The 20,013-nt window shown below is 37.5% G+C and overlaps 6 protein-coding genes across 12 annotated transcripts; 4 read left to right on the top strand and 2 right to left on the bottom strand.

The window, feature by feature from the left end:
• The first annotated feature begins 2,307 nt into the window (after nt 1-2,307).
• LOC104782459 (putative acetyltransferase At3g50280) lies at nt 2,308-4,147 on the top strand. The gene has a single exon (XM_010507397.3). The coding sequence runs from the start codon at nt 2,565-2,567 to the stop codon at nt 4,008-4,010; it is 1,446 nt and encodes a 481-aa protein (XP_010505699.1). The 5' UTR covers nt 2,308-2,564; the 3' UTR covers nt 4,011-4,147.
• Nucleotides 4,148-4,460: 313 nt separating this feature from the next.
• Nucleotides 4,461-5,112, bottom strand: LOC104784301 (uncharacterized). The gene has a single exon (XM_010509347.2). It carries the CDS (start codon nt 4,982-4,984, stop codon nt 4,604-4,606), a length of 381 nt encoding a protein of 126 aa, XP_010507649.1. The 5' UTR covers nt 4,985-5,112; the 3' UTR covers nt 4,461-4,603.
• An 809-nt stretch (nt 5,113-5,921) lies between these two features.
• LOC104784299 (peroxisomal nicotinamide adenine dinucleotide carrier) lies at nt 5,922-8,921 on the top strand. Of its 2 annotated transcripts, XM_087511755.1 has the most exons (11): nt 5,922-6,299; nt 6,374-6,464; nt 6,568-6,645; nt 6,769-6,843; nt 6,931-7,061; nt 7,469-7,523; nt 7,649-7,756; nt 7,925-7,993; nt 8,088-8,189; nt 8,284-8,407; nt 8,497-8,921. In XM_087511755.1, the coding sequence occupies exons 2-11, from the start codon at nt 6,384-6,386 to the stop codon at nt 8,688-8,690; spliced, it is 1,017 nt and encodes a 338-aa protein (XP_087367881.1). In that variant the 5' UTR covers nt 5,922-6,299; nt 6,374-6,383; the 3' UTR covers nt 8,691-8,921. The 2 variants fall into 2 exon arrangements, with proteins under 2 accessions (XP_087367881.1, XP_087367882.1); XM_087511756.1 differs by lacking the exons at nt 5,922-6,299; nt 6,374-6,464; nt 6,568-6,645; nt 6,769-6,843; nt 6,931-7,061 and adding an exon at nt 7,235-7,337.
• A 196-nt stretch (nt 8,922-9,117) lies between these two features.
• Nucleotides 9,118-11,349, top strand: LOC104782458 (signal peptidase complex subunit 2). Of its 2 annotated transcripts, XM_010507396.2 has the most exons (5): nt 9,118-9,441; nt 9,540-9,691; nt 9,923-10,004; nt 10,845-10,987; nt 11,087-11,349. In XM_010507396.2, exons 1-5 carry the CDS (start codon nt 9,340-9,342, stop codon nt 11,184-11,186), a joined length of 579 nt encoding a protein of 192 aa, XP_010505698.1. In that variant the 5' UTR covers nt 9,118-9,339; the 3' UTR covers nt 11,187-11,349. The 2 variants fall into 2 exon arrangements, with proteins under 2 accessions (XP_010505698.1, XP_087367880.1); XM_087511754.1 differs by having other exon boundaries at nt 9,185-9,441; nt 10,845-11,349.
• Nucleotides 11,350-12,761: 1,412 nt separating this feature from the next.
• LOC104782457 (signal recognition particle subunit SRP54 3) lies at nt 12,762-14,867 on the bottom strand. The gene is given in 11 exon segments (XM_087509571.1): nt 12,762-13,118; nt 13,214-13,301; nt 13,398-13,449; nt 13,451-13,478; nt 13,573-13,673; nt 13,774-13,950; nt 13,952-14,014; nt 14,115-14,265; nt 14,354-14,453; nt 14,588-14,723; nt 14,770-14,867. Coding segments are annotated over 11 exon segments (1,191 nt in total). The 3' UTR covers nt 12,762-12,921.
• A 673-nt stretch (nt 14,868-15,540) lies between these two features.
• LOC104782456 (uncharacterized) lies at nt 15,541-19,979 on the top strand. 5 transcript variants are annotated; one of them, XM_087511753.1, is made up of 7 exons: nt 15,791-16,011; nt 16,147-16,474; nt 16,568-16,683; nt 17,227-17,253; nt 17,452-17,500; nt 18,196-18,439; nt 18,531-19,979. In XM_087511753.1, the coding sequence occupies exons 6-7, from the start codon at nt 18,212-18,214 to the stop codon at nt 19,740-19,742; spliced, it is 1,440 nt and encodes a 479-aa protein (XP_087367879.1). In that variant the 5' UTR covers nt 15,791-16,011; nt 16,147-16,474; nt 16,568-16,683; nt 17,227-17,253; nt 17,452-17,500; nt 18,196-18,211; the 3' UTR covers nt 19,743-19,979. The 5 variants fall into 5 exon arrangements, with proteins under 5 accessions (XP_010505694.2, XP_087367878.1, XP_019100538.2 ...); XM_087511752.1 differs by lacking the exon at nt 17,227-17,253 and having other exon boundaries at nt 15,734-16,011; XM_019244993.2 differs by having other exon boundaries at nt 15,749-16,474.
• Nucleotides 19,980-20,013: the final 34 nt, after the last annotated feature.

Raw genomic sequence — 20,013 nt, 5'->3', positions numbered from 1 at the left:
ATTAGAAATTACACATTAGTTTAGATAATAAAATAAAGACATTTGAAGTGTTGTGACAGTGGCCAGAGCAATTGGTACTAGACTGTATCAGTTGAATATGAGATTCTTCACGCCGACTTTTATCGGGATTTTAGGAATGACAACCCATTAACAGAGAGTGATTTAAAGTGTTTTAATTTAAACACACTTGCTAATTATCTCATTTTTCTCATTAAATGGTGTTTAATCTTTATTTTATTATTATTATTATTGTTTGTATCAAATCATATAAGACAAATGCTATAAGAAGTGCATTACAAGTCTTCTTTTGGTCACATACCCCATGCAAATCTCTCGGAATCCGAAGGACGGATATAGTTTTTAGAAGTCTGTTTAATCTTATACAGATAAAATCTTTTGGATTTGAGAATCTTAGTTCTCATACGGTCAAAGATTCATGCAATTTCTATCTTACTCTTACCTCAAATACACCAAACCAGATTTTGTTAGATAGTGATATGAATATCAATTGTCGCTACGTATATCATATATATCTTATCATAATTGTTTAATTATCAATAAATATTTCTTTTTGCTTAACCGAAGAAATAAGAATCATATATATATATATATATATATAGATCAAACCCATATATTTTCAATATATGTATATTACTGAAGCCATTTCCAAACAAAACTTCGAATTCAAGCTTTTAAAAACGCAACTTCCTTTGAAGGGCAACAACGACGTACGTACAATTAATCGAAACAAAACATACATTAAATTGCTGCTTTATTGTTTTTTCTTTTTCCTTTCGTACAAAAGTTTTAATTCTCACCACATGCCGAATTTTAGTAACCGGCCACGAACGTAACGTTTTTATAATATAGAACACGTTATATATCGTTGTCTTTAACAATCGTCAGGGACGCAGTTAAGTCCAAATAGATGAGTCGTCCGCTACATGTTGATCCGACCATGCATACTGACTTGTGCATGAGTGCATGTATGCCATGTAAGAAACGGAACCGTGTGTGTGCAAGCCACGTGGATTCACTAGTCTCGAGGGTCTGAAATAAACTTGGGGATTTCACATGAATAATTTGTGAACCTCAACGAAAACTTCTTTCTCCAGATATTCTCTTTGATATGAAGCAATACATTAACCGAACAATAATAACAACTCGCTATGACTATATATAGTCTATAGATTAAATTTCCAAAATACGTATCTTGTCACTTATACAAATCCTTTTGTCCATTGGATTATTTAGATTTATGGATATCTCTCTTGAAACTAGTGTTTTAACCTTTTTACCGCCATTTTTAAAGCATGTTCATGAAACAAAAACAATATAGTTGTAAAATGTTGGCAACGAAGCCAGAGAATAAGACAGTGTTAAATGGAGTAATAATGTAATATACTTTCTGCAGACAATATAATGCAGAGATCAGCTTAATATTTTATTTTTTTTCCTATTTTCCAACAATATTATGATTTTGATTGTTTGATTATGTTTTCAATATTATATGTTACGACTACAGAGTTTTTGTTTGTTCTTTCTCACTTCTTTAAAAAAAAACATAACCTTTTTCTGGTTTGTAATTATTTTGCAGATGATATATAGAAATATTCGCGTTCATTGGTGCAGAGACATTCAACTCACATCAAAGAGTCTTAAAAACAGAAACGCACGTCAGAAACATTTGAAACTCTCAATATTGGTTATAGAGATATTATTCTTGCTGTTTCATATATATACTTTTAGAGTTTTATTTATTTATTTTTTACAGTAATATTAAAGTAAGAAATTTCAGATCTAGTATAAATATCTGTATTCATGACAAATAGAGAATAAATTCATACATATCATTAAAATTTAGTGGATTTTTAACATAATGATATATCCTCTTTTATATATAATCTTAAGAAATTATTAATTAATAAATCCAAACAACATTTTCTTATGGAATGAAATAATATAAATAAATATGATTTAACTGAATTATCATTATTATTTTTTATGAAAATTATAGCTTAAAATCTAGTATTGATCATTATAAATTGAAGAATACAGAGTACCTATAACCAAAATTGAATGATGGTCCATCATCTTATCTCTTTACCATTCAAAATTTTCCTTTTTACAAAGTGTGTACTCTAATCCACCCTTTAACTGCTAGTATTTGTTTCATGTGTTACACAACACCCAATCTTTTTTTTTTTTTGGTCAAAACACAACACCCAATCTAAACAAACAAAAACAAAAGATCAAATTATACTAGACATAAAATTTCACAAATAAGGAAACACTTTTCCAAAGTACAAGTTGAGCAATCTCTCTATTTTAAATAGGCAATAATAATAATCAAAAAGATAAATAAAGACAAATGCCATATCATCATCATCTGATTCATGAACCTCTTCTCTTCTCTCATCCTCACACTATAAATACCTCATCTCTCAATCTCACACTCTCATCCATCACACACACACAAAACTGTGAGAGACTTCTAAGCTAAGCTTACCAAAAACAGAGAGGCAACCAAATCATATCCAAAACAAAACCAAAAAAAAAAAAAAATGCCTTGTTTAGAGAACTCTGTAACGATAATCTCAAAAAGCAGAGTCTTCCCTGATCAAAAGTCAACGCTCGTTGACCTGAAGCTCTCCGTCTCCGATCTCCCTATGCTCTCTTGCCACTACATCCAAAAAGGTTGTCTCTTCACGCGCCCCCACCTTCCTCCGCACGCGCTTCTCGCTCACCTCAAACACTCCCTCTCCCTCTCTCTCTCCCACTTCCCTCCTCTCGCCGGACGTCTCTCCACCTCCTCCTCCGGCCACGTTTTCCTCACCTGCAATGACGCCGGCGCCGATTTCGTCTCCGCCGAAGCTAAATCAGTCAAAGTCAGCGACGTTCTCGCCGGAATCGACGTTCCTGACGTGGTCAAAGAGTTTTTCACCTACGACAGAGCCGTCAGCTACGAGGGACATAACAGACCCATCCTCGCCGTTCAGGTGACGGAGCTCATCGACGGCGTTTTCATCGGATGCTCCGTTAACCACGCCGTCACCGACGGAACCTCTCTCTGGAACTTCATCAATACCTTCGCGGAGATGTCTAGAGGTGTCGAGAATGTGACACGTCAGCCTGATTTTACGCGGGAGTCTGTGCTAATCTCACCGGCTGTTCTCAAAGTCCCTCACGGTGGTCCTAAGGTGACGTTCGACGAGAACGCACCGTTACGCGAGCGTATTTTTAGTTTCAGCAAAGAATCGATTCAGGAGCTTAAAGCTGTGGTGAACAAGAAGAAGTGGTTGACGATTGATAACGGCGAAATAGACGGCGTCGAGTTGTTAGGGAAGCAGAGCAACGATAAACTTAACGGAAAAGAAAACGGTAAATTAACGGAAATGTTAGAGAGTTTGTTCGGTAGAAACGACGCCGTTTCTAAAACCGTCGAGATCTCGTCGTTTCAGTCTCTGTGCGCGTTGCTGTGGCGTGCGATCACTCGCGCGAGGAAGCATCCGAGTTCTAAAACGACTACGTTTCGGATGGCTGTGAACTGTCGCCACCGTTTGAGTCCTAAGCTGAATCCGGAGTATTTCGGAAACGCGATTCAGAGCGTTCCGACGTTCGCGACGGCGGGAGAGGTTTTGTCACGCGATCTTAGATGGTGCGCAGATCAGCTAAACCAGAGCGTGGCGGCTCATCAAGACGGGAGGATAAGAAGCGTTGTGGCGGATTGGGAAGCGAATCCCAGGTGTTTTCCTCTTGGGAATGCCGACGGAGCTTCGGTTACGATGGGGAGCTCGCCGAGGTTTCCGATGTACGACAACGATTTCGGGTGGGGAAGACCCGTGGCAGTTAGAAGCGGACGGTCGAATAAGTTCGACGGGAAGATTTCGGCTTTTCCCGGGAGGGGAGGAAACGGGACTGTTGATTTAGAGGTTGTTTTATCGCCGGAGACCATGGCTGGGATTGAATCTGACGGCGAGTTTATGCGATACGTGACTAAAAATTATTAACGGAGTTTATCGAATAATAACGTTAACGGTTTGTCTCTGTTTTTTTTTTTTCTCTTCTTCTTTAAAAACTTAACGATTGTAATATTATTGTAACTTTGTAAGTTGACCCCTAAAAAATGTTTACGTTCGTTACATTACACTCTTGCGTTTACAAAGTTTCGGATTTGATAAGTGTTAACACGAACTGCTGCATTGATCAAACATGGAATAATAGCTACACCAAGTTTTAAACTATGAACACCAAAAGAATCACAAAAGCACTTACTATGTAACTCATATATTTGATCACTTTTTTTTAATTAATAATTTATGCGGACATTAGGGTAGAAACATTATTATTTGATTGGTCAACAAATTGCCTTAATACCATCTACACCAGTTACTTTCACACAGTTGTTTTTTTCGTTAAAAACAAATAAATAATGTAATAAAAGAAGAGAGAAGGTGAGAAAAATAAGGAGAGAGGTAAAGAAACATAATCAATAGACAGATGTCAGATAGCTAATAGTTGATTTTTTTTTCTGATTTAATCTTTAAATAAATAATTATATTATATTAAAATTATTAAAATAGTATATATTGAGCAACTCATTTTATTTACCAGTCTCGAGGCCAAGGTATACTTCGAGATAACCAACAGTAACGATATTTCCACTGGTATCTAAATTCTCAAGTTTTACCTTACGGTAGACATTAGTATTTGTCTCCATGGGCAATGCTGTGTTTGCTCTCCCAATGAAAAACCTGTCTGTGTCAGTTGAATTTACGCTGAACAGCTCCAAATTGAGAAACGCTGCAGCCCTGTGTTGAGGAAGATGCAGAACCTCACGGAACTCAGGATCTGCGTTAGTTGTCACAATCTTTGTTTGGCATGAATATTCTTCGTTTGTCCAAGCTCTCACCTTGTAGTTGTATTCCTTCTCACCCCCGTCGCCAATCCCTGATGCTCCTACTACCATTACAAATAAGTCCATTTTTTTTGTTTTGTTTCTTGATTTTTCTCTACACACAAGAAATATATATAATGTGTTTGAATATACATTGCTTTCAGAATATTCTTTAGACTATAAAAGCTCTACTTAGATGAATCCTATTATTATTGATGATGTGATTAGTTTGCTATTTGGAGAACTACTTAACCAAAGTTACCATAACATCTCTTTATAATAAGATTAAAATATTTAAGACTTTGAGAATTATTTCTTGGAAAAAATGATTATATTAATTATTTTTGATTTTCATATCTGTTACAAAATAAATGATGTGGAAGTATGCACTTAAAAAATAATTTTATTTTCAAATGAATTGATGTGTAAGCATGCTATTAGATTAATACTAAACCATAGAATGCTATAACCCAACATCTCTCTAGAAAACTAAAGATACATTTATACACATTTTAATTGTGAGACTTTATGGCAATCTAATATTTATATATATATATATATATGAAGTTAAATTTTATCGCTTCTCCTTCCCCCACATCAATATCCACATAAGCAATGTTATATCTATTTTTCTTGCATTAAAAAAAATATTTTTGATATTTATTTATTGCATATTTATTACTTATAATTAATAATAGTAATCAATAAATAAACAATTAATTAAATTTAAATAGTAAAACAATAATATAATTTTTTTTAGTAAATAATAAAAATTATAACTATATAAAAATGAATTAAGTAACATAAATTAATCTTAATATGTTATGGGAATCTAATTAATCAATAAACTCATTAAAAAAAAAGTGATTACAACAAACTGTCAAGAGATATTACTCTCTTGTGGATCATGGCCCAACACTTAGATGGGCTTTGAGTCTGTGAATGGAGCTTGTCTAAGTACATTAGTCGGAAGAATATCATTCATAATCATTCATAATCATCATATGCGAAGCGTTTCTCTCCTATAATACATCATAATCAACAAAAACACGCAATTCAAGAAAAGAGCTTATCCCAAAACTAAACGACGTTGCGAGGGTACGGCAACGTAATAACACTCAAAGTAATAGGGGTATATCAGTCAAATACAATCCTCAGACCACTCCTGAACGTCAACTTGCGTGTCTTCTTTTTTCTTCGAATGAATGAACATCTCTCCGAAAAGAGAAAAAAAAAAAAAAAATACTCATCTGGGGGGCGGGGGATATGGAGAAGAAGCTTCACCTACACACCATTAAGGCAATAACAACAATAGCATCTTAAAGCTTCTGTGATTCTTCTCCGTTCGTCGCTTAATACTAAACGACGATTTCAATCCTTATCTTATAATTGAAACCGGAAGGTAATTCTAGATTTAGCGATTTCGATTTTTTTTTTTTTGGTTTGGTTTGGCTTATAATTTGATGTGTGGAATAGAGGAATCATCATGTCGGATGCTTTGATCAATGGATTGGCTGGAGCTGGTGGTGGGATCATTGCTCAGCTTCTCACTTATCCTCTTCAAACTGTACGATTCTTTCGCTTCCCGATTTTTTTTTTTTTTTTTTTTTTTTTTTTTGCTTCTTCTAATTCTTCATTCGTATTTGTTTGAAACGATTGTATCTGTTTAGGTAAATACGCGCCAACAAACGGAGCGGGATCTGAAGAGGGAGAAGAGGAAACTTGGAACTATCGAACACATGTGTCAGGTTTTTGTTTATCACTGTCAATCTCAGGATCAGAGATTGAACTATGAGTTTTTGCGATGGTTTATGAGTCTTTAGAGTACAACGTAAAGTGGAATCGTTGTTTTCTTACTTTTTGTATTGAAGGTTGTCAAACAAGAGGGATGGGAGCGATTATACGGTGGTTTGGCGCCGTCTCTCGCTGGAACGGCTGCGTCACAGGTATAATCCTCTCAACTTGTGTTTAATTTATCTGGAGAATTCTGTATGTCTTTTGAGTTCTTTGCTCACTCCTTTTGGATGAGACAGGGTGTGTACTACTACTTCTACCAAGTGTTTCGGAATCAAGCTGAAGCTGCAGCTCTCGCTAGAAGTAAGAAAGGCTTGGGTGACGGATCAGTTGGGATGTTTTCTTCACTTTTAGTGGCTGCCTTCGCTGGGTAAAACAATCAATCCTTTTATGTGCTTTTCGTATATGCTAGTTACTATCCGGATTACCATTAGTTAACAATGCAATACACAATTGATTTTGTTAGTTTTGATTCTAAATAGCTCTTAGGTGCTTCAGTTCGTTCTTATACTCTTCACATTGGCTGTCTGGAGTGTAGGCTGTGAGTGAATGCTCGCCATGGTCACATTGCTAATGCTTTCATGCTCTTATAGTGTCGCTTGTTTAATGGAGCTTCTAGGTGGATGGTCTAACTTTTTACTGTCAGGTCCAACAGCCATTGCTGTTTTGTTCTTTGATTGTGAACTCTGGTGGCATGTATAGTTTCATTATTGTAATTTTTTATCCTATTGCTTCAGATGGCTCATGTGAATTTATGACAACACTTTCTCTTTGCAGATCGGTTAATGTTCTTATGACGAATCCAATTTGGGTGATTGTTACCCGCATGCAGGTATACACCACCATGAAGTGCTGCTTTAGGCTGCCCAGTCAATTCCTCTGTATTTTAACTACATTTTCATTGGTCCGTGCTTAGTTATAATCCTAATTCTTCTTGAATACTTGTATACAATGCAGACCCACAGAAAAATGACAAAAGATCAAACAGCTGCCTCCGAGTCACCTTCTTCTGATGAACAAGCTCTGGTTGCAGTTGAGCCGCGTCCATATGGAACCTTTAATACGGTATGAGGCAGCTTCCTGTATTTGCAAACCATGGCAAGGGTCTATTGGTTATTATTATGTGTAAAATCAGGCTTCAGTTGATGGCAATATAAGATTGAAACTTATTTGAAACTGTGTAAACCTCTCGATTAAGATAGTTTCTGTGATATATGTTGAACGTTGTCTCAGATTCGAGAGGTTTACGATGAAGCTGGAGTGACTGGCTTCTGGAAAGGTGTAATTCCAACACTGATCATGGTAAGTGAGCTTATGATTTTAAAGCTTCTCTTATATTGTTTGTCTAGGTCCAGTTTATTAATAGTTAGATGCGTGTGTGTGTTTTAACCCACAGGTAAGTAATCCGTCAATGCAATTTATGTTGTACGAGACAATGTTAACCAAGCTGAAGAAAAAGCGTGCATTGAAGGGTAGCAACAACGTTACCGCTTTGGAGGTTCAGACCCTAGCATTTTTGCATTTGATTCTTCTGAATAAGATGTTTACTTGCTCTCCAACTTCCCAAGACTGTTCTTTCTGTTTTTTCGTAGACATTTCTTCTTGGAGCTTTGGCTAAACTCGGAGCTACAGTCACAACTTATCCTCTCTTAGTTGTAAAGTCGCGACTTCAAGCCAAACAGGTCACAACAGGGGACAAAAGACACCAATACAAAGGTTATATCCCTCTTCTAAATGATATAAGATCATAAAAACTCATTTCTCAATCAAAGCTAAAGAGTTGTTGTGTTGGTTTTGAATCGCAGGAACGTTGGATGCAATCCTGAAAATGATTCGATACGAAGGGCTTTACGGGTTTTACAAGGGGATGAGCACAAAGATTGTGCAAAGCGTATTAGCTGCTGCGGTTCTATTCATGATCAAGGAAGAGCTTGTGAAAGGAGCTAAGTTGTTGCTCTCAAACGCGACCACTAGCAAAATCAAGTCCAAGCCTTCTTGAATTAAAAAAACGCTTTCCAACTAGCATTTTTAGATATAAGATTGAAATAAATAAAAATAGATCAAATCTCCAATAGTTTCTTGATTAAATTATAACACTATTGGGATTGTCGTGCATTTCCATAATGATTGCAATTGATTATTATATTTTCTGCAAGATTACTGGATTGGACGGTTTTATACCTTTTATGTTTATTTAGTAATGAAATCTCAATAAAAAAAAATTGGCAAATTTGTTGTATTTTATTGTTTGGTGATTTTTCAACAAAGTCATATCCATATGCGTTTAAGAAATCTGCAGCATTTAAGTTGAAGCTTAAAAGTAGTCAAATATATGAATCAAAAGGTTTAATTTGTTGACAAATATTTTTTTGAATATTGTTATAGTTGACTTGACTATATAAATACGAAATTAGGATGTGACACTTGTGAAGCCCAAAAGAAGGCCCAATACGAAACGATGTCGTAATAAGCTAGTTTTGACTGAACGTCTTCGAGCTTCTTCATCCATTATATCGTCTTCTTCCTCGTCGAACACAAAAACAACAGTCTCTTCTAGTCTCCTGCGCTCGTGAAAAATCTCACACTCTGCGTTCGAATTTTCGCAGAATCCTAGAGATCTGATATTATTTTGATCGGATCTATCCGTCATGGAAGAGAAGAAGGCAGAGACGACGAACAAGAACGTGAAGAAGGCCAATCTATTGGACCACCACTCAATCAAGCACATCCTCGACGAATCCGTATCCGATGTAAGAATTTTCTTAGGTTTTCCTTTTTGTTTCTCTCTATGTTAATCTGATCTGTGTGAATTTATGATCTGACCTTTTGTTGTTTTTTGATTGCGTAGATCGTTACGAGCCGTGGTTACAAGGAGGATGTGAGGTTGAGCAACCTCAAACTGATTTTGGGAACGGTTATCATCGTCGTTGCCCTTTTTGCTCAGTTCTACAACAAGAAGTTCCCTGAGAACAGGGACTTTTTGATTGGATGCATCGCATTATATCCTCTTTTTTTTTTCTTCTCGAATTCGCTTTGATGCTTTCTGCTTGATTTTGATTTGGTTCTCTACTTTTAGATAACTATAATGTGGCTTGACCTCTCTTTGTGCTTAGCTTTAGACTTTAAAAAGCCTTATTGGTATCTAATGGATGACCATAGAAGCTGTTCTATGCATGTATTGTATTTGGATAATTTTGAATTAAGATGTTTGGTCCTTGACTATTATGGCACGTATGTGGTGTTGAATGCGGTGTTGCAGCTGATTCTGTACACTAAGGAGAAGAATGCCATTTTGTTCACATATCCTCCTGAGGTTTGTTCCTATGGCTGTTTGAAAAATTATATTTCATTGACAAGTTTCGTGGTTTAGGCTACATTCTTGTTTTGTCTATGATGCAACAATTGTAGTTCTGTGATATAGATAGAGGTGCACAATATACATATTTCCCCTGTTCTCTTATATTTAACTTGAACTCTGTTTTGAATTCTGGTGTCAAACTTTTGCATTCCTTCTTTTTTGTGAGAACTTAGAATTGTGCTTCTGCTGAGTTGCTATGTAAAGTTTGCTTATCCTGAGGCATCTTTTTATTTATTATTGTTATATTTTTCTGTGTTGCATTTGAGCTCTAGGAAGATCTACATTTCCCTTTCAATATATTTGCTCAACTAGCTTAAGTCTTAGAATTCGAAAAAAAATAGTTAAACAAAAGTATTTTTTGGTATCTTCGGTGTTTGCAATTGGTGCTGTCGTGCTTCTTGATACTTAATTGCTCAACTGAGTTGATGATTCTGGATTGTAAATTGGGTGGTTTTCTTTCTCATTCTCACCAGCTTGAAGAAAGTACTCCTCTCATTTAGTTAGCATCCGAGAGGCAGAGTTATATCCAAACTTTTCATTTTATTCTCATTTGATTAGGTCTAGAATATGCAGCAAAAAGAGCTCCGACATTTTGTCTTACTGAAACTGTGTTAAATTGATACGGTATCTTGGTTAGTAGGGTTGATTCATCTTGTTATGTCAAAACTAACCAGGATCCTGATTATATATATGCACACTTCCATTTGTTTTACTATGGTTCGAACACGTTTTGTTTGGCTCATCATCTGCCTGCTACTCTATCACAAATCTTAAATTCCGGTGGTTTATACACAGGGATCATTCACAAGCACTGGATTGGTTGTATCTTCAAAGTTGCCCAGATTCTCTGATCAGTACACTCTCACCATCGACAGTGCTGATCCAAAATCAATCTCAGCTGGGAAGTCAGTTCAGCTCACCAAGAGTGTCACCCAATGGTATCCATCTTTCTCTCCCTTTCTCTCTCGGCATTTTGTTTCAGTTGCTCACGCCATAAACTCGAGCCTCATTACATGTTTTTTGGGTGGTGTTTTCAGGTTCACGAAAGAAGGAGTTCTGGTTGAAGGTTTATTCTGGAAAGACGTGGAAGCACTAATCAAGAACTATGCAGAAGAGGAACCAAAGAAGAAGAAATGATTAGCTCTTGGAGAAAATATATATATATGTTGTTAAAAATTCCCAGTGTTGCGTTTTAGAATTACTAAATCGATGGTGACTTTTGTTTAGAGATCAAACTAAGAAGAGTATTCAGGATTTTCCTATAACCAAATTTTCGAATTGATCTGAGATTTTATGATCACCATCATTGGACAATAACAAAAAGCTTATTTCAGTTTTAGTAAAAGCAAAATGGCTCACAGCAAGTGTATATGCTTTTGTCATCTAGTTATTTTGTACCTTTGTCCATACATGAATACAAGTCAAATGCTATAACATAAACAACTCAGAATTCCGATACAAATGCTTAATAGATTTACTGATTTTTTAGCATGGACATTGGAAAATATTCGACCCTATAAACAAACTAGACGTAGAGTGTCACTTCGAGTCAACCCATATAACAATCATACATATTTGTTTGTTTTACTTTTACATAAGTATCGAAAAGCACATAAACAAACTAGACGTAGAGGGAAAGAGAGGGAATTGTTTTTATTAGCCTTCTCTCTCACGAAGAAACCCTAGTTCTACAAACCGCCGCCGCCTGAGTTTTCGCGTGCCATAATAGTCATAAGAGAGGGCTCTGTCTTTTCTTTCTTTTAGTTTATTTTCCAGTTGTAGTAGTTGGGTGGCTCGATCTCTTCCTCTCTGGTCGTGCTGAGGAGGGCTCCACTGCTGTGTCGTGACGATGCGGCGGCGAAAGCTACGGTGAGAGATCTCGGCTCGTTTTTCCTCTCCGGGAGAATGGTGGTGGTTCGAAACAGATCCGGGCGGCCTTCTTTAGAGCTTCACAGTGTCAGATCTGGGTTCGGGTCGCATTTCTCCTATCACCTCTGTCGGAGGTCCTAGTTGACCGGAGTTAAATGGTTGAATCGGGTCTTCGAGTTTTACCTATGGTTGGGGAGATTTCGTGGGCGTCGGTGGCCGAAATTTGAGGACATCCTCAAAGCTGGCGTTCTCAAGAGCTCCCTCATCCTTCTGGTCCCAGTCCGGCTAAAAAGCGAGACATCTTGGCTGATGCGATGTGGCTAATCTGGAAATGCACTGAGAAGTGAAGCTATGATGGGTTAGTTCGGAGAAGCATCTGCTCATGCTAGTTTTGTTTCGTGTATCTTGGTCGGGTCAGTCAGATGTATTGTCCGTTTTTTAGGCTTAGGACCGGAACAATGAAAGCTGGGAAAACCAAGTTTTTTTTCTGATATTGCGTCTCTCGGTGTTGATGCTATTGGGACAAGTTCTTATTACAGATCATGAGGTTCTATTAGCTTGGAATTGCTTTGTTCTTCGGTCTAGGATTTGGTCTCCTCTGTGCTAGTAGTTGTTTTCGTGTCATAGAATTTAATTATGTAGTTTAAAAGATGATTTCATACCGAGTGATGGTATGTTATTTATCTCGTTGTGGTAAATGCAATGATTCTCGGATTAGGTAGCGTTGGATCTGCCTAGTGATTCAGAGTTTTACTTGATCGACTCATTGTATTGGATCCAATTTTATGGTGGGAAATTTATGTACTTATGATTTGGACGTTTTTGGATAATGAAGAGTTGATGTTGAGTTAAAAAAAAAAAAACTAGACGTAGAACTTCTTTTCCGGTCTTCCGATCATACCCGATACAACCCAAATTACCGCCATACATACTTGTTTATTTTACATAAATATCGAAAAGCACATAATGCATAATTTGTTCACTTGGTCGTCGAAATGACCACCTAAGATGTCAGGACCGCGTACCGCGGTCTAGCAGATTCATTGCGAATCTTCATCTCAAGGTCCATAAAGCTCTTGGTCTTCATCTTATACGTTTTTAACATTTGCAGAACTTGTCTCGCATCTACTTTTGATGCTTCAGCTATCTCCATCAACCGTTCCAAGCTCATTTGCTTTACCTTGTTTGGTTTATCAAGCTCTGCCAAACACAACGAATATTACTCTAACTGAAAGAAAAAAAAAATGAAAAAATAAATAAGAAACAAAGCGTTGATCGACAATAACTTATTATACCTTCATCTGTCATGGAATCCATTATTATCGTGTACCGCCTAAACTTCTCGAGGTCTAGCTTCGAATAGTGTCTTGTATGGAAAAACAACTACAGAGAATATGGAAGAAGCTTACAAGTTACAGTGTCTTGTATTTGGGTATAACAAAAAAAAAACCAAGAGTTGGCTGAGAGAGATGAAAGTACCTGTCTATCCAATCCTGATTCTCGCCTATAATGGTTATACATTATTCTCAAAGTATTCCAGGGGTTTATCCCAAGGGTTTTCTGCCAAAAAAAAGTGGACCAATCATGAGTGTCCATACATACTGATACTCTCATCAAATAATAAACCAAGGAGGAGAGGAAAGAATTTGCTAACCCAAGAGACGCCTGACAAAAGGTTCAGCTTCAAATGCTTCAAACTCCTCACTCTTGTCTCCCGTTTCAGTTAATATCATGGGACACTTTGCTGCTGCAACACTTGAAAACATGAAAATAAGAGAAATATATATATCAGATGAAGAGCACTTGAGGAAAATGAAAAGAAGAAAACTCTTGTAAAATGCTCTGATTAATTTACGCGCTGATAGCACCACATGCTTGAGAGTTGCCGTGTATATTAGTAACAATGATAACTCCAAGAGTGAAACTTTGTTTGAATGCTTGAGCTTGGTCAAATGCAGCTTGACCAATACTGCTATCCATGACATATATAACAAGATCTGGATTCTGTATAATAGACCAAAAAGCCTTATGAACGCTTGTCGTTCTTGAACTTTGCAATTCCTTCAGCGGCAAGTTCTGCAGGATCTGCCGTGTAACTACAAAAAATAAACCAACTAGCCTAAATAAATAGAGGACCACCACAAAAACTGTATACTAAAATAGATAAAGAGAGAGAATTTGATATTGTGGTGGTACCTTCCGTAAACTGGAACCTCATCTTTGGCAGCCTTGTTGAGCCGGAGAAAAGCATTGGTGCTGAAAGTATCAGCACAGACCAAAGCTGGCCTGAATCCCTTCTTCCGGTGGTAACGAGCATACTTGGCACACGTTTTGGTCTTTCCAACACCTAACACCACCCAAATCAATCACACTATATAATTATATAATACGTTACGTTTACTCAAAAGACCCCAAAAAAAAAAAAAACAGAGAACCTCGTAATCCGATGAACATGACTATGCTAGATTCACGCTTTCCCCGAAAGAGTGCAGGCTTTCCCGGATCAAGCTTACTAACGAGCTCAGTTAAGATAATCTGAAGCAGGTGGTGGTTATGATTGATGATGAGTTAGTTAAAATCAAGAAATCAAGAAATCAAACCCTTACGGATGAGCACAGATGAATTAAAAAAAAAAAGAAAAAAGAAAAAAGAATCAATCTTTTGATCACCTCGTAGATTTGTTTGCCTTTGTTGGACGACGCGGCAGGGAGATTGATAATGTCCTGGCATTTTCTCTCCATCACAGTCACGGCCGATCTAGGAAAATTTGCGTCAAGCAGAGCGCATGTGATCTCCTTCAAGCATCATCATCTCATCCATCTTGCTTGTTTCACGCATCTCTTCAGATGACCGGCCTCCTAGCCGACTTCTCATTGCCATCTTTCTTGTTTCACCCATCATCTCTTCAAATGACCGGCCTAGCCGACCTCTCAGTTCCGCCAACGCCATCGACTCAAAATTTTTAGGGATTCTCGGTCGCGAGCGATTATCTCACACAGGTTTAGGGATTTAGTTTTTTGCTTCCAATACATTTAATTAATACGCCACAGACACGATTGGCATGTTTATGGGCCTTGTGGATATACTTGGCCCATTACCCTGTAACCACAAGACGTGGAAGCACTAATCAAGAACTATGCAGAAGAAGAACCAAAGAAGAAGAAATGATAATCTCTTGGAGAAAATATATATATATGTTGTTAAAAACTCCCAGTGTTGCGTTTTAGAATTACCAAATCGATGGTGACTTTTGTTTAGAGATGAAACTAATATTACCCTCATAAGAAGAGTATTCAGGATTTGCTTATAACCAAAATTTCGAATTGATCACAATCATTTGGACAATAATAAAAAGCTTATCTCAGTTAGTAAAAGCAAACACAGCAAAAGTATATGCTTTTGTCATCTAGTTATTTGTACCCTTTGTCCATACATGAATACAAGTCAAATGCTACACGAATTGTGGATAAATTTGATATGTAAAATTTGTATGATTGATGATATAAACACCAACAGATGAGTGAGTGGCTCGGATGAGTCTAGGCAGCTTTTTCGTTTCCATTGGCGGCCACACAACCCACAAATACAAACCTGACTATTATCGTCGAGAATGAGAATCAATTTCAACAAAAGTTTTGTAAGAAGAATAGGTCGTCTGTAATTAAAAAAAAAAAAAACATAGGCCCATCACTCAATAGGCTCATTTAAAGCTGACGTGGCTCCAGCTCGAAGTCGGTTTTTTTGTGCGTGCTTCAATCAAACAAGCCCCGGATCTCAAACTTCATATAATTAAACTATATTTAACTAAATGGTTCGAATCCGCCACTCACAGAGACGCTGTGGTGTTTTTTTTTTGTTTTTGGGTATTTCTTATCTTTTCTTTAACCATCTTCCGCTACGACGCGAAAGGGAATAAAAATAAAAAAAGGCACTTGTTTCAATTCTTTCCTCCTTAAAAAAACAATTAAGATATTTTATCTCTCTCTTTCTCTCTGTTTCTCCCCAAAAAAACCAAAAAACAAACCCTATCTCTCTCTCTCTCTCTCTCAATTGCATTCGGATTTCTGATTCTTTGAAAGCATTCATCGGTTCCGTAGGGTTCTCTTGAACGAATTTTTCATTTTTTTTCTTTACAATTTCTGGATCAGACTTTTTTTTTTGTGTGGTTGTCTCTGTGTTTTTTTTTTTGTTTTTTTACCGATCCGATATTTGATATGGCCGATTCTAGGAAACGAGATTCCGGAGGCGATCATCGTCATCGTGATGATCAGCCAAACGACGGCGATGATGATTTTTCGTATGGTTCTCGATCTAATGGATTTGAAGGAGAGGTTGAATCGACGAGGACCGAGAGCAGCAGTGTTTCAGATCCGTCGACTGAAGAAACCGGAGGAGGAGACTTTTTTGTTGGGGAGGATAGGGTTTTACGGTGGCTGCAAGCTTTGGATATGCAAGTTATGGGAGCTTGTCGAGGTGACGAGAGGTTGAAGCCGTTGTTGAAGCTTAACGTTTCTAACGGGATGGCTGAAGATCGATTGCTTGCTCATCTTAGCCAGGTTTTGTATTTGTTTTAGTTGAGATCATCTTCAGTTTTCTGAATATGATGAGATGAGATTATCTGATTTTGCTTGTTTGTTTGATTGAAATAGCACTTCGAGCCAGCTGAAATTGGTATGCTGGCTAGATGTTTTTGCATACCTCTGGTTTCTGTTCGCGTCGGGAAGATTAAGAAGGAAGGTACTCTAATGCGCCCCACTACCATAAGGTAAATCAACCTTAGAACCGATTTTTCATGAGTCCTGTCTATGTTACAGTCATGTTTAATTGCTAGTTTCTTTGTTTTCTTGGAGATATGTGAACATGATGGTCTGTTTATTCCGTCTCTCTAGACTCTAGAGTTTCCTAATTTAGGTTTTGTTGGCTTTGAAGATGGGCATCTTCTTACGTTAAAGTTGTTGCATAGCATATAAGAGACGGTCGATTATTTGGTTTTGTGTGCAATCTGCCATTGGTTACGCCATTTTTTTTTTTTTTTTATAAAAGAATGCTCACTTTTTTTTTTTTTTTTTTATAAAAGAATGCTCACTTTCAGGCTGATTAGCTAAGTCAATCGTTATTTTGAAATCATCTGAAAGTAAGCTGAACATGCTGATTTTTGTGTGCACACATACAGTTCATGCTTTAGTGTCATTGATACTCTCTCGCAGAGTTTATCCATGTATGCTCTCTTGGTTCAATTACGTTTATCAAATATTATGCCTGTTTCCATATTAACTGTTGCATCTCTGTTTTACTGACATTTTTGCAGTTGTTATATGTGCTAACAACTTGGGAGGTTAGTGCAAATACATAAGTCTTTGTTCATTTGGTTAGTTATGTTTGTATCAATGTATACCTAACTTTCGGTAATTAGATCTATTCATGACTTTCTTGGTTTAATTTAAGGCCTTTAGAAATCATAGGAAACTCAGTTAGTTGTATGGGTGATGTGATACTCTTCATGTTTCCAAATAAAATGTATCTTTTATTGTAGGTAATGTGGGCGTAATCTGTTATGATCTCTGGTAGATGATGAAGTAAAGGTAGTTTCATCTCCGATACTGTATAGTATGTTCTTGATATTGTAGTCATATAGGGCTTTAATATTCCCTGTGTTTCTCATCACATACTGACTAACGACTTCATATTATTTTGCTGTGCCTTTCATTGTATATTTTTTTAATGTAAGCTTTTCTTTTGTTTTGATTTGATTCTCTGTTTTTTCTTCTTCTTGTTGTTACTACTTATCTGGTTTAAGAGGTCTTTTGTGTGTACTAGTGGTACTATTCTGTTCAAACATATAACAATGGGTCAATGTGAAGATCTTTTTGAGAAGCTATTAGACAATTGATTTCGTGATTAAGGTCCCTATGCTGACTTATGAATGATGTAGTTCAGTTAGGCTAAGGTACAGTCATAAAAGTGTCAATTGATTGTACATATCTGCTCACGGGAGAAGCTTGTGGTGGAAATAAATTTTATTCTGGCTGGACTCTAAATTTTGTGAATAACTAATAATAGCTCAGCTGTTGTGTAAGCAATTGCATGTGTGTGCTAATAGATTCTTGAATTAGGGAAAACTTGCAAATGTTGCGAGAGCAATTAAAAAGCTCCTGGACTTGATCCAACTTCATTGTCTGGTTTCTAACATCCAGCTTTTTTTTGTTAGTGCGTTTTTTTGTGATATTAGAGGGCTTTTTTGACTAATTTGCTGACGTTGTATCTCTCATTGTTTCAGGGGTAACTTGAGCCTCATGGTCTTGCCAACATCCGACTTGCGACTTTCATTTATCGGAGACAATGGTCATTCAGAACAAATCTTTACATATACCAGCCAATCTCAGTGCTCTGCAGTGTCAATTGAGGAGATAAATGCGGACAGCTCTGGTAGATCTTTTGTTATAAGGATTGCAGATGGCAATGCTTTCTACTATTGGTGCTCAGAGAAGTCAAAGCTTCTGGGAACTGAATTGCGTAGGAAGGTTGGTGAGATAGGGATGATTATTTTGTTTATGAATCCTTGTCTTTGCATCTAGATTTTCTCATTAGTTATTTGTTTTTTTACCTGTGTAGATGAAGGACTTGATCAAAAAGAAGCCATCGATCTCGGAACTAACTGGAATTGAAGAATCACGTCTTGGCTCTGTTGCTTCTCATCTCCGTTTGTATCTTATGGGTTCAGTAGTGCCCAACATCAAAGGTTGTCCAGTCCCAACTCCTGATTCATTATCGTCTTCTGGCTCTTCTGAAACAGCTGATTCTTCCTCCTCAAGTGCATCATCAAAATCTCTTAGAGCACGCCACAGTGGGACTCAACTGACAAAGGCCCAAGGAAGCCTCAGCCCTAGATCGAGCTCCTTCAAAGAAAACACACTGAGAAATTCTTCTCTACGAATCTCCTCTAGAGATAAATCAAAACGACGCAGTGAAGGCCATTTTTCAATCTTGGCTAATCTACCCATTACTTCCATCCCCACCAATGTAGAGGGTTTTATTCAGTCAGGAGGAGAAGGTGAAGCCGTGGAGGATAGTAATGGAAGCAGTCTGTTTATTGCTTTCGAAGCAGCAGAGTTAACACCAAGTACAATGACCGGGCCACCACAATTTCCTTTGAAGATGGGTCCACCAGTCTTTTCACCTTATTACTGCTGGTGCCCTCCAACCACTTCATCGCTTCACGCACCATCTGCCTCTTATCAGTTCCCATCACTATCCATCGAGCTACCTTCACTACCGCCCCTTTCCTCCTTATTACCATCATCTTTATTACCAGCATCAGGATCAGATGGGTTTTTGATCCCATCATCACCGCTTGATCTGTCGGACATCCCTCCATTACCTTTAGTCCACCACATACCCATTCCGGGCTCATCATCATCATCCCAGCAGATAATGATTCCTATGATGTGTGACCCTATTGTTCATATTCCGGTTATCGATATCTGCTCTTCTGGTCAAGGCTACCTGGTAAGTGCTGGACCCACCGGGATGATACTAACGGGCATCTCACCGCTCCCAGTGGAGAATGATTCTCTGGTGGAGAAAGGCGCAAGAGAAACACTAAGACTGCTCATAAACGGAGCCAATGCAACAACCTCAGCGCCTTTGAACCACCATGGAAGCAGAGGTCTATACAGTGGGAACAGGGACGTGAGTGGTGTGAGCTTATTTGCACCAATTGGACTGCAGCAACCGAGTTCAGGTGACGGAGGGGATGGTGGTGGTGAGAATGTGAGCTCAGGCGAAGGAGTGCCTGCGCCTCCCAGAGAGACTTCTTCTGGTTAGTTTTATTTTGGGTTCTTTGTAAGTGTGGTTCGGTTCAGTGTATAGAAAAGTGGGGCGGTCGTGAAAACTCATCATGCGCTTCGTTCTTGGTTTTTTGTTCAGCTCAAATCTTTTGTCTCAGAAGATGTAATTAGTTGGTTTTTTGTAGCTTGCTTATTGTTGTTACCTTTGTTATTTCCGAGTTTCAAAGGAAGCTAAGAAATACGATAATAATAAAAGTTATGTGGCAAATTTATATTTTCTGTGACTTTCCAAACAATTAATACATTCT

The sequence above is a fragment of the Camelina sativa genome, chromosome 4 (genome assembly GCF_030686135.1).
Source record: "Camelina sativa cultivar CO46 ecotype springtype chromosome 4, ASM3068613v1".
Lineage (NCBI taxonomy): Eukaryota > Viridiplantae > Streptophyta > Magnoliopsida > Brassicales > Brassicaceae > Camelina > Camelina sativa.
Note: the sequence above shows the minus strand (reverse complement) of the source record. Positions and strands in the feature narration are given on the sequence as shown.

Excerpts from the sequence above, each read along its gene's own strand:
- LOC104782456 (XM_010507392.2), top strand. The coding sequence starts at position 16,133 with ATGGCCGATTCTAGGAAACGAGATTCCGGAGGCGATCATCGTCATCGT. Across the intron at positions 16,475-16,567 it reads TGCTTGCTCATCTTAGCCAG|CACTTCGAGCCAGCTGAAAT; the intron begins GTTTTGTATTTG and ends TGATTGAAATAG. Across the intron at positions 18,440-18,530 it reads GAACTGAATTGCGTAGGAAG|ATGAAGGACTTGATCAAAAA; the intron begins GTTGGTGAGATA and ends TTACCTGTGTAG.
- LOC104784299 (XM_087511755.1), top strand. The coding sequence starts at position 6,384 with ATGTCGGATGCTTTGATCAATGGATTGGCTGGAGCTGGTGGTGGGATC. Across the intron at positions 7,524-7,648 it reads TGATTGTTACCCGCATGCAG|ACCCACAGAAAAATGACAAA; the intron begins GTATACACCACC and ends TATACAATGCAG. Across the intron at positions 7,994-8,087 it reads TAATTCCAACACTGATCATG|GTAAGTAATCCGTCAATGCA; the intron begins GTAAGTGAGCTT and ends TTTAACCCACAG.
- LOC104782458 (XM_087511754.1), top strand. The coding sequence starts at position 9,340 with ATGGAAGAGAAGAAGGCAGAGACGACGAACAAGAACGTGAAGAAGGCC. Across the intron at positions 9,692-9,922 it reads TTGATTGGATGCATCGCATT|GTATGTGGTGTTGAATGCGG; the intron begins ATATCCTCTTTT and ends CTATTATGGCAC. Across the intron at positions 10,005-10,844 it reads TGTTCACATATCCTCCTGAG|GGATCATTCACAAGCACTGG; the intron begins GTTTGTTCCTAT and ends GTTTATACACAG.
- LOC104784301 (XM_010509347.2), bottom strand. The coding sequence starts at position 4,984 with ATGGACTTATTTGTAATGGTAGTAGGAGCATCAGGGATTGGCGACGGG.
- LOC104782459 (XM_010507397.3), top strand. The coding sequence starts at position 2,565 with ATGCCTTGTTTAGAGAACTCTGTAACGATAATCTCAAAAAGCAGAGTC.